General features: G+C 40.8%; 1 protein-coding gene across 6 annotated transcripts in view; it reads right to left on the bottom strand.

The window, feature by feature from the left end:
• The window catches only part of LOC119652303 (neuronal acetylcholine receptor subunit alpha-7), a 171,467-nt gene that overhangs the window by 144,239 nt on the left and 8,999 nt on the right, over window positions 1–18,229 (bottom strand). For all 6 annotated transcript variants that reach the window (XM_038056312.1, XM_038056310.1, XM_038056311.1 and 3 more), the window contains exon 2: window positions 8,208–9,419. In XM_038056312.1, coding sequence (XP_037912240.1) covers window positions 8,208–8,262 — 55 coding nt within the window. In that variant the 5' untranslated portion in view covers window positions 8,263–9,419. The remainder of the gene's footprint in view (window positions 1–8,207; window positions 9,420–18,229) is intronic.

Below are 18,229 nucleotides of genomic sequence, written 5' to 3' on the forward strand. Positions count from 1 at the left end.
AATTATTTGATTGTATCTTACGACTTGGCATCTTTTCCAAATGATGTAAATTTTCATAGTCATCATCGACACACCGACACACATAACATTACCATTTGCCAAAACAGGAACTAAATGCGCCACACACCGGTACGTAACTCGCATATTCACTATTCCATTCCAAACTTGATTCGCTCTTCCTAAATATAGCCTTCTTGCTTGGAATGCACATAAGCAAAGGGCTTATATACTTATATGATTTCCACAAGCCTCTTCGTGAAGAATTGTCGGTTCCTGTCAATGTATCCTAGCTCCCCCATGACTTTCTGAGAAGCTTCCACTGCCGCTCAAAGAACGATCCACTGGTCCGTCATCCTGGTATAGTGGATTTCCCTGGATGGAGTATCCCGCAAAGGAATTGCCGCTGTTTTTTAATGTCTAACCCATTCACTGTCTCTTTCGCCTTCTGATTAACAAGTCCACAGATATCTGGTCCATACGCCAGCGAAGATTTTCAGTTGTTATTGCCCTTGGCCAGAATACCCGACTTATATGACGCGGACATTAATTAATGAAACCTTGCAGCTTTTGAATAACTACTTCCATATAGTAGCGTAGAGAGGAACTTGCTGTGAAAGACCCTTCATTTGACGTTGTTGTTCAGATATATATTTGCATTTCCAAATTTTTTTGCAAAACAACGAAGGCGGAGTTAGTGTTATCATTGTGATTAGCAGCATCAAATTCAGTGCCACTAGAGGCAAAGAAAATTCCTAGATACACAAATTGTCAGACACGCCCGACCCTTGTCTTGTTTGCTTGACCCCTTCTCCAAATTGAGAATTATTGGAACCAAGTTCATAACTCGGTGAGGGAGCAAGCAAGATTTATTGGCGTAGTTGATATTTCATGGAAAATCTCTGTGAATTCGTTCGCGGAATCCTAGCCATCAAAAGCACAATTGAGTTTAACCAAACATTGCAGATAGGAACAGCTATATCACCGAGATACTCTGGTTAGAGTAGAGGATACAGTCGCAGAGAAGAAGCCGAGATACTCAAGGAAGAAAGATCCCGAAAAAGAAGCAAGTCTTAATCTCCCAATAAACTCCCAAAAAATCAGATACGTAGAACATGGTCTTTGCTATTATCACTTCAGTTTCAGCAAACAAGTCCCTAAATGTCAGAAGCCATACACTTGGAACCCAAATAGCTAGAAAAATCTCTTTGGCAATGAAAGCCATATATTTGATTGAAAGACACCACATAGACTATAACTTAGCACATATACTCCTCATCAACTCATTACTCATTACAAAGGAAAATATGAAAGCACTACAATAATCGCTCCCTTTGGCTTCTTTGGATAAATAGGCATGCTTTTCAGTTTCAGGAAGGCCTCACAGGTGATCCAAAGTTATATTGCCTGAATCTTCAAAGATCTCAACTTCATTTCCGTCTACATAGACATTCTAATAATACCCAGAGAGCATGCGGCCCATTTGAAATATATGAAGTGGTCCAGCGTCAGCAGGAACATATTTTTTGGAATGAAAAGCGAAGACGGCGGTTTCATACCAGGGCAGAAGCAACTCGTCAGACGTTGCCTCACCCCTGCTTTGAAAGCAATATGACCCAAGCGGTTCGCAGATGCAAAATGCCCACTTTATGTAATTCGAAGAACATGACGTGTCCACGAATTATATTGAGCGTTAATCCGTCAATATTTGGACCAAAGCGAACGTAAAGTGGCTTGGACGCCAAAATTAAAAAGAGCCTTCATGAGATACAAAAACAGACATGCATAAGTTATTATGAATTTTCTCAACTGAAGCATAAAATTAACCCCACCGGGAACGCGTTAGTTATGATCGTACGTGTTGTTCTGGAATAAAATATCGGTCGAAATGGGTAAAAAATACGGAGTTTGTCGGACTTGAAATCAAGATAAAGCACCAGCGATACCAAATACTGTGATATACGCATCCAACCAAGATCTAGCCAGAGAAAGCATCACCACTAATGGCTAGATGTCATTAAAATAGAAGCAAACGCACAGTCAAGGCTCTATGAAATCAACGTGTCTATAAGGTCTTATGGGAAAACAATCCAAAAATTTGGAAAAGGGCTCGTTCAAAATCCAAGAATGATTAAGATATTACGATAAAATCTTCAGTCAAAACATAGAATAAACTAGTCTTGCATCGACGAGAGTGGGCAGCAGCTGGCAGGGCCACCTCTGGTCTAAAATGAACAAGATGCCCGTCCATTGGCAGGACGTAGTGACATTGGAGAACATAACATTAACATTTGGGAACTGGATCACTCACTTTGGCGCTTCCGATCAATTAAATACCGCCTTGTTCAAAGTTCTGGTCCTACTTTGTTGTAATCAACAAAAATCGAAAAAATCCTAGTGACTTTTTGACACACCACATAAAAAGGATAAGAAAGACATCAAGTCAAGCTGGAGATGACAAACCAAGGGCCATTATAATTGCAGAGAAATCTGTAACCTAGTAATAGGAATAAGTGGAAGAGGTGGAGCAGGTGTAGATTTTGGTGACCCCGAAGGTACCAGGGAAAGATTTATTTATTTTGCTCAAGTATATCACCCTACTTTCTCTAAAACACACTATTCGATTTCAGAACTTAGGGCTTAGGTTTCCATTTCGCTAGTAATGAGAGCTTGCAGTTGAAAACAGGGGTTTGGGCAGATAATCACATATCTCTGATGACTGGACGGGAAAAGGAGAATGCAACGTTCATGAATACAACTTACTTGCTTATTTAACATTACAAGTCGCTACAACACTATGGAAAAACGGAGAAAAAAGGAGCCCAAGACTAGAAAAAGCCCCCAAAAATCTTACAGGTGATGCTAATCACAGTTCCTCAAGGGCGATGAGTTGAAAAGTGAATTGGGGAGAAAGGTAATGAATATCCCGGATCCTTATGGATCGCCAAAAGGAAAAAGGCCGCTTTTCTGGGGCAAGGAAGCTAAAGAGAACAGTCAACGTCAACGAAAACAAAGAAAACCAGAGCCACCAAAGGAGAATACGTCCCGAATTGATAATCATTTCCAATAAAGATAATACGGCATAGCCGGCATTCTCTAGAAGGTCAAATCCGATTCTACCAGATGGCCCTTAGAGAAAACTTCAGTCTAATTACGCGCTCCCAAAAGAGGGATTTAATCTGAGGAAGTCTAATGGCAAAAACCCACAATATTTGCACTACAAGATGGTAAATTGCTGAAAAAAACAGGCTCAAATAAATGCTAAACGGCAAGTGATCTCTACATAAAGCAAGAATATTGACGAAGTGTCGAAGAAGTAGGTCCTAAAAAAGGCATCAAAAACAGTTTAGAGCTCTTAGGTTGCAAGACAACTACAACTATCAACTTAGCAAGGAAGAAGGGTTCAAACTGCTGATGGCAGTTAAGGTCAAAATGGGCTAGAACAGCTGCCAAATCAGAAAGCGAGGGTTACCAACAACGATGCTCCAGAGTCCACTTTCATAAACCATCTCCGCGCGACTTTATTGGAACAAGATTAGTGGGGGCTGATTCGAAGATGTAGCTAGCAAAGCAATTATATAGGTGTGTAGAGATGAAATAATGGAACTCGTAAAAGTTGAATTCGTCAGAGTAAAGGCAGCAGACGTTTACATCTACGGTTGTACTGCTACTCCTTGCTGGACGATGGGCAATATGAGGAGGTAGTAGGTGTCTTCGTTTCGGATGCTAGAGTTCGAAACTCCAAAAGGCATAATCTGTAATTTTAACGCTTTTGTCGTGGCTTTATCGGTCACTTGGGAGCATATCCATCTCTAGCCCTTTATGGAACCAGGCATATTCTTTGCCAACATCAAAAATGTATCCACTTTCCTAAAAAAATTCAACCCCAATAGGTAGTCTAACATACCTAAACACGGCATTAGCAATGATACTCTCGTAGTGACAATCGGGGACTCTTCCTCCACATTCAAAGTGACACAGAATGTTTTGGCACACGAGGTGCTGTGATGTTGGCTCGCTTCTTAAAAACTTTTAGCAGGGACACGTTTCTAGGGCCGCTATTCCGAAGTCAAAACGATGGGATCGCGAAGTTACTGGCGGATTGCTCTCGACTAAGGAGATTTTGCACAGGGCCTGAGGGAGACAGTAGGAAATATGGTAGAAAGAGTCACTTAACATACAACAGACTTCCTCTATGAGAGACTCTAGTGAATTTACAAAGTGAACATAAAAGGTTAACTCCCAAACAAACCTTTTTTTAAGGTTTTGTGTTTAATCATCCTGCTGCACGATTCGGTTGGAGGAAATCAATTATATCCGGAACCAAAGGTTTACCAAAAAGCCTAAATGAAGGAATGTCATTCCACAGATAGCATGGAAAAAACGTGACATTAAATACCTCTGGAGGCAGAGGAAAACTCAATCCATTGAAAGAATCTACGTATTTAGAAATGTCGAACGGATGAAAGCAAAGACGCAAAATTTTCAGCGAGGCTGCCAAAAATTCACCACTACTGCTACCCTTGACGACAGAAATAAGGTTTCCAACGGGGAAAACTAGTTCCTGGTAATATGAATTGCCACCAGTAAATAGCTTAAATAAACTCTTCCGGAACACCCGCCCCAAATTATATTCCCAATAACCGGGACGAAAAGGAAACGCTAGAAGATGAAAAGTATCCTGGAATGACTCCCCTGGGAAAACCAAGGCAAGAATCACCTTAATGGGCGCGTTATTGTATTTGTATTCGCCGAACCGAACTGAGTAGTTTCCAGCATCGAGCTTTTCTCAGAAATATGGAATTGATTTCATCTCATCTTTACTAGAGTAGGCCCGTTTAAAAGCGTTCCTTTGGTAGGATATCGAATGGATCCTTGGAATTTCTTCATGAACTTATTCTTCACCGATACATCTTCCTTACTGTGATTCACTGCTTGTGTCTCATAAGGCATTATCCCCAGCAATGGGAACACCCATGTGCAGGACGCTGGAATAGTCTCATTGTCGGCGAAACTCATTCATTTTGGCACTTCAGATTGACAAATGCCATCCTTGCCACCACGTAATTGCTACCTAGCGAGGTAATACGCCTTTGCGATACCTTCAACTAAACAGTTTCTATCTGCAAATTCGAGAGCAGAGACCTTCCAGTCGGGAATTTCTTCAGAAACGGCTTTTTTTGTTTGTGTCGTTAAATACGAAGTCCTTTGCTACTTCAACTTTGTAGTCAACTTTCTGGCAGCCATTGTTGATGTTGAACGGGGAAAAGAATTGTAAAATGGATCCATAGACCTCGCTTGGCCAAATTTAAACTTAAAGTCGAAAAAGAATTATTTTCAATACCAAAATTGACCTATACAATACTTAGACTCGCGGTCGTTTATGGAGTGGCAATGGTTGACACCTCGTCATGTTGCTGATTCAGATTCGACAAAAGGTTCTATTAGTGGAATTCTGACATATATTTTTGGAATCAATGTCGACTACTGGGGCGTGACTATATTGAACCTAATCAAGGTATCAAACATTTCGGATGCGATTGGCGAAATAAACGACAAACATATACCATGAGCCGAACTTTTGCAAAAAGATGAAGTTTACAACATTTCTGCTGCGAAGAGTCGGTTGTTGTATAACCTTGGCACCAACACGGTCACCAAGACTGTCAACCAGCCAAACTTACCTAATAGGTTTGCCAATCGTGGACATCGACTGCGCAAGATAATAAACGGATAGAACATGCTGGAGCTAACCCAAACGTTAAAAGTTTGGCGAGATAAGGGCCTTGACTAGTCAATGCACGTGAGAAAATCTCAGTGTCCTGACAGGCTGAGAAGGAAATAGTATTATAAATTCATGAACCCTGACCCTCATCTCGCCGAACTGCTAGCATTGGGGTTAGCTCCAGCACGTGCCGTCCTGTTCATAATATTACGCGCGCAGTCGGTGTTCTTCTTCTTCTTTTTCTTCAGCATTTGTCCCGTTCACAAGCGGGGTCGGCTCGTCGTGATCGGTTTCGCCATTTGGCACCATCAAATGCCTCATCTGGATGCAATCTCGAGACTTCTAAATCAACATCCAGCGTATCAAGCCACCGTTCGGCCTGCCTTTTGGTCGGTTACTATCGATTTCGATGTTCAGACCAATCTTGCCAAGTGAATTCTCGTTAGCGTGAATTGCGTGATCATACCATTGAAGACACGGTCAAACGCGTTCTCTAGATCCAGAAATACAATGTAAAGAGGGCGATGCTTCTCACGGTGTTTCTCCATGAGTCACCGCACAGTGTGTATTGCGTCTGATTCACGGTTATCTCAACGATTTCGCGAATACGGTTGTCAAGAATGTGTTCAAAAATCTTCATGGTATCAGAAAGTAACCGAACGGACGATAATTTGAACATTCTGCTGGCCTACCTTTCTTTTTCCATATTGGAACAGTGGTACCTTCTTGCCAATCAGATGGTGTTCTTCCTCCCTGAATAACCCGATTAAAGTATTCACTGAGCCATAGTATTGGATCCCAACTCTTCAATTTCAAGTGCTCAGATGCGAAATCATCAGGTCCTGTGACTTTCCCCAATTTCACTCGTTTTATTGCCTCCTCGACTTCAATTGCGCTAACAGGTGGAACTGATCCAAATGTCGAATGTTGTTGAATGAAGAAATGCAAAGGCATTAAGGTAATTGCATGTCGGACAGGACAGGAAGGACGGGAACCTAGGGTAAGGAAAGCCTCGTGTGTTCGTCAAGTAATTCATGTTTTGCCTCAGGTGGCAGAATCAGCTTTCTGGATGCCAAATCACCACTACCTCTACGAGAACTGACCGCAATCTTGATGTGTTTGACCTTCAATGTATTGAGTCAATTTAGACGAACCACCATAAAATGCATTGAAGTGTGAAGAAACGTATCCTGATGTACCTGCGTGGAAAAATCTGTCAATCTCTCTAAAAGATCAGAAACAAACTTATCGGCTAGGCTCTTAGACAGGGCTGGCATTCACCCTGGCTAGAAATACAGGCTCCTTAGAATTTAAAAAGTAGCAAAATCTTTTTGGAGTTTTCATCGAGGTCGGATACATGTCCCTTGCCTACAGCGCATGGGAAGCCTTTAATCGGAATGCTGAAAAAGTTAAGTTTAGACGAGGGGTTGGCAAATTAGCCTCCAAACCTAGTTTTCCTTTTAGTTCCAAGCAGTTCAATACATCCGACAATATTTCATTCACCAGGCATTCCGGAATTATTCTATTAATCTTGAGTATTTACCCACTGAACTCTTGATTGATGGTGTACTCACGAAGGACCTGGCCGAACCTAAACACAAGAAATGTTTCAGAAAATTTGGAGTTTGCTGTATTAAGTACGATTTGAGTTCGATCCGGAAGAGTGTGTTGGAGAAAAGCCTTTAGAGAATGTTTTTTCCCAATAAATTGAAAAGAATATGGTTCTCCTTTTATCTGGGTGAAATTAAATTACTTTATTCCAAATAATTTGGTTACGTTATCAAAATTATGTATTCACATTTAAATTATGTATTCTCATTTATGTCATTTGCACTACTCAACGATGTTTCATTGCAATTATTCAGATTATACTTTTTGGCAACGAATAAGTTGTTGCCACACCGGCAGGCTAGTCCAGAGAGTCATTCATGACGTTTTTCCTCCAGCCTCTTGTCAGGCCATCAGCTGATTTCACGGCCGTTAATTGCGGCGGCAGAGGCGGATTCTCGATGGCTTTCAGGGTTTTTTTTATGTCCTTCCTCAACAATTCAAAAGTTCAAAATAAAAAGAATCTGAGAACTTGCATGAAATTGGTAAGGATAATTGTATTCATGAAGAAGGATCGAATCTGAACTTGTGATGCAGTATTAGAGGAAGGTCTAATAGCAAAGTCGTCCTGGGGACTCCACGAATATACTGAGCCTAATAAAGCCCGACTGAAGGAATTACGCAGTTTAGTGAAACGAATCCTTGAAAGTAAACTTCAGAGTTGATGAAGTACCCACCAATATTGTTCGACAGGTGGAATAAGTGGTGGTAAATTGAGTAAGGCGTTCATGACCTTGTTTTGAATTGGATAACAACCTAAATAATCATTTTAGTCCTGACAATGAACCCCGCATTTTCTCGAACATTCTTAAGTCGGATATCCTGCTAAACTGAAAATATCAATATTGTCCTTGCAAATAATGACAAAAATACTCACCGTTAATACCAAGCAGGAATATCAACAAAGTGATCAGATAAGTTTCCATTTCCATACGTTTTCTGGCGTATGACGGTCGCCAGTTTTGTATATTGTGTATATCTTCGCTATCTTTTCGTTATTTTTCGTGATTTCTATATCCTTGTTGTGTGTTTTTTTTTTTCGTGTGTTGTATTATATTAACTTGATACGATGCGACAGATGGGGCGACACGGAGAAAGTGGGTCCTGGCGCGACGGTGTGGGTAGGTGCAAAGATCGTGCTCCGTAGATTCTATTACGATGTTGCTGTTTAGCTCGAAAATGAATGAATGTTGTAATTTCTTTTCGTTTTTGCTCCTCTCCACCTATGCCAACGACGGCAACAAGGACCAGACAACCACAACGACAGTGTCGACAATATACCGAGTATGAAGACAACTAACACAACCACAGGATGACGACGACTACTACGCCAAAACGTTCACAACAGCTATAAATTTTACGTTATGATTTTTGTTGTTGTTTGTGCTGTTGTTGATTCGTCCTTGAAGTACTCGTACATTCAGTCAATTGTACATACATATATATTACGTTTAGTTTTGTTTGTGTTGGGCATTAGAGGAGATGTATCCTTGCACGAATTTCAACTCGATACTGTCAGATGGATGCTGCTCCTGGCAGAAAGCTCATTTAGACCATCTCCTCCTTCACCTTTGCACGCTAGCTTGACTCAGGCTCGGGTTGTCCAGCGCAGTCGCTGACTCTGTCCCTTCGTCCACCTCCCCTGTTGCATATATATATATGTGGTGTTGTTGTCGCTCCTATTGCTGATTTCCTTCTATGTTTTTCAATTTCAATCTTTCCCTTGATTCCTTATCACACTGATTAACTGATATTTTAAATTTTGCAATTTTCGCATTGTTCCTTTAATAGACACTCCTTTTTTCTTAATTCGATTTATAAACTTTTTGCGTTTGAACAATTTTTAGGTGTGGAATTATGGACATTTTTGGTTTTTTTTTTATTTTATTATTTTCGCGTTGATGTGGCAAAAGAATTGAAAGTAATAAAACGAAAAATCGTAAAGAAAAAATTCGTTGATGAGAAAACGAAAAAAGAGAAAGATATTGTCTTTTTGATTTCGGAAAAAGTTCACACGTACGGGTGTTGTTTGTTTTATGCTAAACCATGACTACTATAAATTCTTATCACTCAAAAACCACCAATTCTGCTTTATGTTCGTTTCAGGATTCCATATTGGGTTTGGGCGAATTGTAATGGATTTGAAGATCATCAATGAAAATATGGGAAAAGTTAATACAACGTGACTTATATTGTAACGTAATGAGATGTCCTTTGATGAATAACTGATGCGTTATTCCGGAAAGGACATTTTTTTGTAAGCAATTGAACAACATCGACCGAAATTTTTTAGTGCCATCCATCTATTGGCATTGGAAAATTCATATAAAATTTTTATTCTATTCTCTATAAAGGAATCAGTGTATTCTGGCAAACGATAAGCCTCAGACGACAAGACAAGCACAGAGAAGAACACAAACAGGGCAATAAAATCAAAAAACTAACGCTCAATCACCCCTACAAACTCCTCGATAATCAATGAAATCAAGTTTAAGCTATTCCAGACCAACCGTGACCATGTCTTGGTTCGGTATCATAGATAAGATCTCGAACTATCATTCAAAGTGTCAAGTGGTTCAGGGAAGATTACACCATGCCAAAAAAACTGGCAGAGTTGGGAATGAAATTGCCGGAAGTCATCAAGGAAAGAAGGCAAACTAGTCTGGAGTCTTCTTTCACCAGCACAACGCATTTACACGGAAGCTGAACTTGGAACGAATCTTATTGGCGTTCTCTGGATCTGACCTTTCAGTTACAAGTAGAAATATCAGCAGGTACCAATTCTATTGTTATGAAGACAACCTATCACTGTCCAAAAGGTGAAGTACTATCACCGCTAATATTGACTATAATAGTTGCTGAATTCTTGAAAGACCAGTAGTGGAATAAAGGTACAGAAGGAGCAAATTGAGTTTCTAGGCGGAAAGGAATGTCATTCCAAATACGGAAGTTAGGTACGAGGGATCTACCTAACGTGTGTGTCGACGACACTTAGATGATTTTCTTGTTTATGTTTCCCTATCCCATGCATCACATTCACCACCTTCACATCATAGCAAATGCACGACATTTTTCACGCACAAGTTGTTGAAGAACGCTAAAAATGCGCAATGCTTTTCTTTCACCATAAGAATTTAAGCAATGCGCGAGGAGACAAATCTTCTAAATGTAGTTTTCTTCTTTCAAGGTAATCTATGTGCATAGTAAATATGAGAACACTACGTGACAGAAACTAATTTAGATCGAAAGTTTTTAGTAACCAATGAAGGAGGGTGGCACTGCGAATTAACACAGCCAAAATCATCATAGTTCCATTCACTAAGCAAAGCAGGCTTCATCACTTGAGAGCCATTAGATTACATAGTCTAGAAGTTAAACAGGAAATAGTTGCCAAATGTTTAGAAATTGACCTAAATTAAAATCTACTCTAACAAACGCACTACAGAAACATATGGAGGAAAGCTATAAAATCTTCATAGATTCATAGCAAGAAAGAAATGGGGATGCCACCGGAAAATATTCTGCTGGGTATATATTGCCATAGTAAGGTTTATGGGGAAGTAAAATGGGCAGATCGAATCAAACCCAATACAACAGTTCAAAATTTAAAAAAAATTCAAAGACTTCCTTGTGTAGGTATCATCGCGGTAATGAGAACTCTTCCTGAGATTGACTCTTCAACGTCCCTCATACAACTGACACCAATAATTGATAACCTGGTGCATTGATGAATCCCTCACAGCGGGCGAAAAGAAGAAAGAAAACATCTTTAGCATCAATAGATAAGCATATCAATATATTTCATGCAGGAATATACTCATAGATTGGTGTGCCTACTTTAATTTTCAAAGGAAATATAGGCGTTAAAATATTGCTATTATAACGGGTAACCAGGCGACCACGCATAGATCCAAACAGACTAGATTGCCATGAGATAGCATTGATAAATTGAATCCGTTTGACTTGCACAATATAGTAGGGTCCTGATACTCTAGGTTCCGGACCATCTTGGATTAGATGAGACAGTGAATGGACTGGCCAGGAGCCGCTACATGAGGTACAGCCGCTACAAGGTTCATAGCCATCACAATAAGGAAGGAAGAAGAACTGTTCGGGGGAGCCATATTGGGTGAACTTACCAGGAGTGGAACAGTCAGGACGGTTCATGCGGAAATATGAAGAAAAATGCTCAGAGTATCGCTTAAACTTCACCAAGAAGCGCTTTAGGTTCATTGTGGGAATTCTCATAGGAAACTGTTGGCTAGGCTACTATATGACTGTTCGCAGATTCAGTGGGGAAAGTGATGAAATCTCCGCACATATTCTAGGAAAGTGTGCTAAGTAGATTAATTCACCTGGAAGAATAGTTAATACCAGACGCAAGGCTAAAGCAAGTTTCAGTGTTCCTTCGAGTGAACTAAAAGGCTGTCTGCATCCTCCATTCGAACGGCCCCCACCCATACCAAAAAGCCGGTAGCAACTTAACGCACGAACATATAGAGGCTGTTCGGTAGTTTAAAGGTATCTGACAACGTGTGAATCGGGTACTTCTCTGCGACTGTACTAACCGTTTCAAACCATTGGAGCTGATGATGATGATGAAGGATAATGATAGATCAATGCAATGAAGAAGAATAGAGATGACAGGAAATGCCGTGCCGCGAAGAAACTGAAACTCTATGTATTATAATCTGAGTCAGCCTCTTTAAAGAAATATAAGAGGTCACCAATCATGCAGAGATCTCCGTTCAAAAAAATTCAAAGGGGTTCAGAAGCAGGGGGATGTATTTTGTCCACTAGGTTATGCCATGGTTTAGTATCTTTGAGTAGTTTACAAGTATGGAGAGAGTCTGTAATGATAGCAACCTTCTCCTCACCCATCCTGAAAGCCGCCTTGATGGCTTGAAGAACGGCAAAAAGTTCAGCCGCCTAAACCACACTAACATCTGAGGAAAAACGTGAGACTTGCGTCCCATCCGGACCAACCACCGCACAAGCAGACCCACCACACATGAACGCAGCATTAGACGCCAGCACAAGAAAACCCCTTGATTTGAGGCCTTCCACCGCCCTGCCACACCCAGTCACCACCTGGGCTCTGCAACAGGTGCCCCCCAAATCACACGACAGGATAACCTGAATTTTATTAGAGGTTGCGAGACTAACATTGGGAAATACAGTGTCAAACAACTCCAGAACGACTTATAGATCGAGGAGAGACCATTTTCAGCATCCGGGTTCTGAACCACCAAATTATGGGTTTTGGGATTTCTTTTCATCAATTTAAGAAGTTGTTTGGCTGTCAGGAAGGGCCTTTTGAAACAGTGAGGCGGCTTCTTGACCAAAGCAAAAACCTGGTGGAATGAGGTGGTTCCATTCACCGCCAAGCATCTTCTCAGGATACAAGCAGATATTGAGCTTATTTTCAAAGTATTTTGGCGGAATCATAGTAAACGTAGCGGCGTACTCTATAATGGGTCTTACCACAGAAAGATAAAGATTGATGGACTTACGGGGTGTGAGACCCCAAGAAAAACCAGTTGAAAATTGATCAGCCTGCCTGCCTTTGCGGGTTTAGGAATAATGGAGTTCAAGTGGTCTCTGAACGAACACATCCTCGTTATCTTCATAAGTAAAATAGTGATGGATTTGACATGGGCAAGGATAAGGTTATTGAATTTAATGAGTAGGGGCGTTACTCTGTTTCTCTTGAAGGATACAGATTGGGATTTGGTAATGTTGATCGGGAGACCCAGTCTTCGAGATTCATGAAAAAAATGCATTTAACTGCCTTTGCAAATATTTGGAAGTTGACAACCAATCGTTTCCAGTGGCGAAAATGAGGAAATCGTCCGTATATTGGAAGATTCCCATGCTATTAGAGCATTGATTATGCAGGGATATTGTATAGACGTTAAACAACAATGGACTTAAAACGCATCCTTGGGGAATGCTATTTCCAACTCGAACGTTGTCCAGCCTTAGTTGTTGGCGCCGATTGGACGTTATTCTTGACACCCATAATACAATTTCAGTCTGTTCTTAAAAATAAGGACATTTTAGAATCGGAACTAAAATAAAACTGAAAAAATTGCAGTACCAGATGAAGCCTCGATATTTCGTGCTGTTCGTACTCCTTTGATTAACAATCCTCAATCCCAATTGTTTACTTAAGATATCTTCCCATTAGACTCTGTTAGGAATGGCGCCCAATGTGGGATCGTGTTCTATTGCGGTTATGTGGATATCCGGGGTATTTTGAGCTCACTGTGAACTTACTATATCACAAAAGAACTTCAAACTCACAAACTACAAATGAAATGTTGGATACTCGTTCAAGTAAAAAGAATTTCAGTTTAGAAAATGGGTTACGCATTCTACATAGTACAGCGAGATCTGTTAGGCCGCCGAAACTGGTAACACTGCGCACGGAGAGTATCTAGTCATACCCCACTTCCGTCAGACTTTCAGGTTCGGAAGGTAATTGCGAGTGACCAAAAACTGGGTGAAGTTCGGTAACTACGAAAAAAGAGTCGCGATTATAGCGTAGCACCAATGTGGGAATACGTGGTTTGTTAAAAAAGCTGCCGGTAAACGAACGATTCGTTCTTAGGATATTAGCTCAATATCGCGAAACAGCTGATGTGGTTGACAGGTCGCGGGAGGGGCGCCCGCGCTCCTTACGTCGTCCGCATGTCGGGCATGCTGTGAGTGAGCGTGTTCGTCACAATCCTCTCCGCAAGCAGAAACGAATGTCGGCAGAAATGAGCGTTTCAACTCGAAGTGTGAGTCGTATTTTACGTCTCGCTGTTTACCGGCCAAAACTGAAGGAAATATGGCAAACTTGGTGTGCTGCTCTTCTGTGACGATTTCCCGGTAAAAAATATCGCAAAATTCTATTTTCTGATGAAAAAACTTTTACCATCGAGGAAAAATTCAACCGACAAAATGATCGAGATATGCTCACAATTGTTATGAAACCAAAGAAAATGCTCCGTGAGTCCAACGTCATCACCATCCGACTTCTCTCATGGCATGGTGGGGCATCTCATATCACGGAGTAACTGATATTCATTTCTACGAGGCCGGCGTCAAAACCAATGCGATCGTGCACGAAAAGATATTGCAGGGTGTAGTCGAGCCATTGAGTGAATCTCTGTTCACTGAATAGCCGTGGTGCTTCCAGCGGGACTCGGCCCCCGCTCACAAAGCCAAGATAATTCAGCAGCGGCGAATATTTCTGACTTCATAACCCCGGATGAATGGGCCGCAGGCAGCCCAAATTTTAATCCTCTGGACTACAGGCTTTGGCCTGCGATCAAACTTGCACCGATTTGGAGAGCTTGAAAGCCAGAATCGTGCGTGCAGCTTGAGAAATATCGCTTCATGCAGTGCGTAAAGCGATCGATGTATGGCCTCACAGACTTTGGACCTCTGTAGCTGCTAGTGGCGGCCATTTTGAATAATTTTTTTCGTTTGAAAGCTCTATGTTTCCCTTTCCTGACTGAGAGAAGTTAGTGGAATTCAACAACACTAAAGGTTACAAAGTCGGTGAAACTCTGACTATATGAGCTGTACAAAGCTTCTTTCTAAAATACGGCTTCATTAAGGAACATTAAGAATTGTATTCCGTGAGAAATCTGATCACCTTCATGCATGATCCTTGTTTGGTGCATATAATAATGAGGAACCATCCTACCCCCTACATGATGATGGACGATTTCATAGCCTACACAATGACGAAATCTATGAGCGATACCATGACCGTCCAGTTGTGGATAAAATCCGGCTCAATAGATTACGGTGGGTCACTTAATCCATATGGATGAGGATGATCCAGCCCGGAAAGTCTATAAGGGCAATATCTATGGTAGAAAAAGAAGACGAGACAGACCCTGCCTAAGATGGAGCGATGGCGTAGGCCAGGACACCAGACAGCTTTTGGGGATATCGAATTGATGGACCTCGGCGCAAAACCGGGATGTCTGGAGTTCCTTATTAAGGCAGGCCTAGACCGGATACCGGTTATTGCGCCGTTGATGATGCTGATGAACCATCCTAAGGGGAGTTAGAGTTCTCTTAGAAATACTAAACAAGTCGTGGGAGGGTAGGAAAAAAGAAACCTTCTTTTTCCGGAGGCTGGAATGATGATTTTAAGACAATTAGATTAATTTTGTAATTTCAGAATGCAACCTCTAATTTTCACCACCAGCTCTGACAGTAAGTCACAAAAATTGCTGTCCGACTAGACGAGTATTTACCATTTTCTATCCCTAAAATTTAGATCTTTGGCCAAGGAAAAATAAAGATTTGGTACAGAACCTGGAAAATTTTGTTTAGTTCACAATGTAAAGTAATTCAAGCAGGAAAGCGTGTGAGGATACTGATCTGCTTAGCCAAATTCTCATCCAGTCGGCTTTGAAATTAGTCCCCTTAATAAGACAAATAATAAATTGGCAATCCTTAGGTCCCTTAAATATAACCCTGAAAACAAACGATTCACCGTTGCAGTTATAAGGCAATTATTTCCGGAAATATTAGGTGAAAGATACTATTGCTAGCTTGATTTATCCCTAACAACATCTTCAAGTTATATTTAATTTAAAAAAACTTTTTGTTGAATCAAAGGGATGAAAGTATGTAGGTCAACGCGCTTTTCATTTAATATTTCATTATACAATAGAACATCTCAAAAACAAGCCGAACACAGGATGCTTTGAGTGGAATACCTTTGACTCCAATGAAGCAAAGTTGGGCACGTTGATGTACACAAGGAGGTGAATGTTGTTCTTACAATCTTAGCTGAAGATAAGAAAGATGTGGGCCACGTTGAGATTATTTTTGATGGGGGATATTTGAAAAAAAACCGACATATATTGTATCCGGGTTATCCCATGTTTGTGCTTATCAAAATACTTGACCGCAAATGAATTCGGATATTTTTTATTTTGATTCATGATTAATTATTGCGGTTCTGATAAGGACGAAATAACACAGATCTTCAGCCTAAACGAATTATATAACTACGAAGCGGTAACGTTCAGAGCTGAAATCCTTTCGAAAACATATTCCTGCTGGCTTTAGGTTACTTCTGTTATAAAAACTGATTCTGTTCGGAGGAAATGAATTGTAGATAAAGAGATAAAAGGAGATAAAGATACTAATAAGGAGAGTACATACAAAAAGAGTATCCTGGAAGCCTGGAAGGACCGCCTGTGTTTTACGCAAAACCTTAAAAATGGGTTTCATTTTGTCTAAGTGCACCCGGAATATGTTGCACTTACAGAATAATATCCGGCGAAGTACGTGATAACAGGAATCACCTCAACTTTTATTTTGGTGAGAGAAGGGCAAGCGCATCTCCTCAGAGAATCTTCTGTCCGCCGCGCTGGAAGGAGAGGTTGAATGGGTCAAAGGCCGCTGGTCCTAGAGAATTCTATACAATATTTTGAGATGGATCGAGAGAGGTCGCAGCGAAGTATGTTTCGATCTAACGCAGCTTTAGAGTGGACAAGGATATTATTGGGCACACCATTATCGATTTGGGGATGATGATTTACCATATCGCTAAAAGTGTCGAAGCGCTACAGAGGATGCGGAACAAGGTCAATTTAAATAACTGGGATTCCTTGATTAAAGGTCCGTAGAGGGATTGAAATTTAACACCCATGAACATCCCCAATCCTATATTGATATATTGAAGTAAAAGGGGATATGAAGTGAAATCGAAAAGACGATAACAACCCTCCAAAACGTCAACAATGCCTTGGATAGGGACTGATCTCACGGTGATGACCTATCTGCGCGCTCCTCGAAAACGATATCAAGGGTCTCTAGGGTGTCCGTTTTCTTCAATTCGGGCGAGAATTCCAGCGATATAAGCTAAACATTCTAGGCCTAAGCGAATTGAGATAGTTGAACTCTGGGGAGTACTCCTTCCCCTCTTGTGGCACTGAGTTTTTGGTCGCTGGAAAGTCAAGTAGTAATAGATGCAAAAGGTATCAAATTATTACTGATGACTACCTGAAGACGCTCTTTTCACCCAGGAGTCGGTTTCTCATAGAAATTTGACTGCCAGATTCCGGTCAAATTTTTTCAAATTTGCGATATAGCAGAGAAGGATACTTACTATGAACCATTATTTGTAGGACAGAAGAGATTTCCTGGAGGTGACATTATGATTGTGATGGGTGATTCGATTGGCAAGTTGGTCTCTGACAACACCTTACATTTTGTAGATTTCTACAACTTTCACAACCCCATTATTCGGGGTACCCTGTTCGAACACAAGGTCCGGCAAAGAGTCAGTTGTATTTCGACTGACCGACAGCAAATATATAATCAAATCGCCCATATTGCGATCAGGAGCAGATTTAGGAGTTATCTTTTAACTGTCCGTAACAAAAGAGATACGGACACCGGCCTTTGATTGTCTGCAAGTAAAGTTTTTCCTTGCAGCTCCGGTAATTTCTGCAAAGCTGCTACTTCCACTTATTCATGAGTTCTGAGATCTATTCCAGATAGTGGAAAAAGGGATGGTCGTTAAGATTCCTAAGAATGAGTATTTTTAATATTTCTCTGATTGCTGGTGCTTTTCCTTACCGAAAAGAAACAATTCCTAAAATGTGGACAACAGACCAGACCATATTTGTCAGGCTGTCTTAACTGCTGCCAGGGCACAAAACAGGTTCACCCTCATCCTTCAGTTTACCAACAAAACATTTCAAGGTGGCCTTTGACACTCCTCATGAACATGTTTGATATTGGGACCTTAAGTGTTTTTATAATTTGGATGTCGAAAAACAACTATTAACGGAGAAAAAGCTGTGGAAATATTTACTCAAGTCGGAATAAAGCTGACTTGCGTATATCTCCGCAATTAGAAAAATTCAGGACCAG

This window comes from Hermetia illucens, chromosome 3 (genome assembly GCF_905115235.1).
Source record: "Hermetia illucens chromosome 3, iHerIll2.2.curated.20191125, whole genome shotgun sequence".
Taxonomy (NCBI): Eukaryota; Metazoa; Arthropoda; class Insecta; order Diptera; family Stratiomyidae; genus Hermetia; species Hermetia illucens.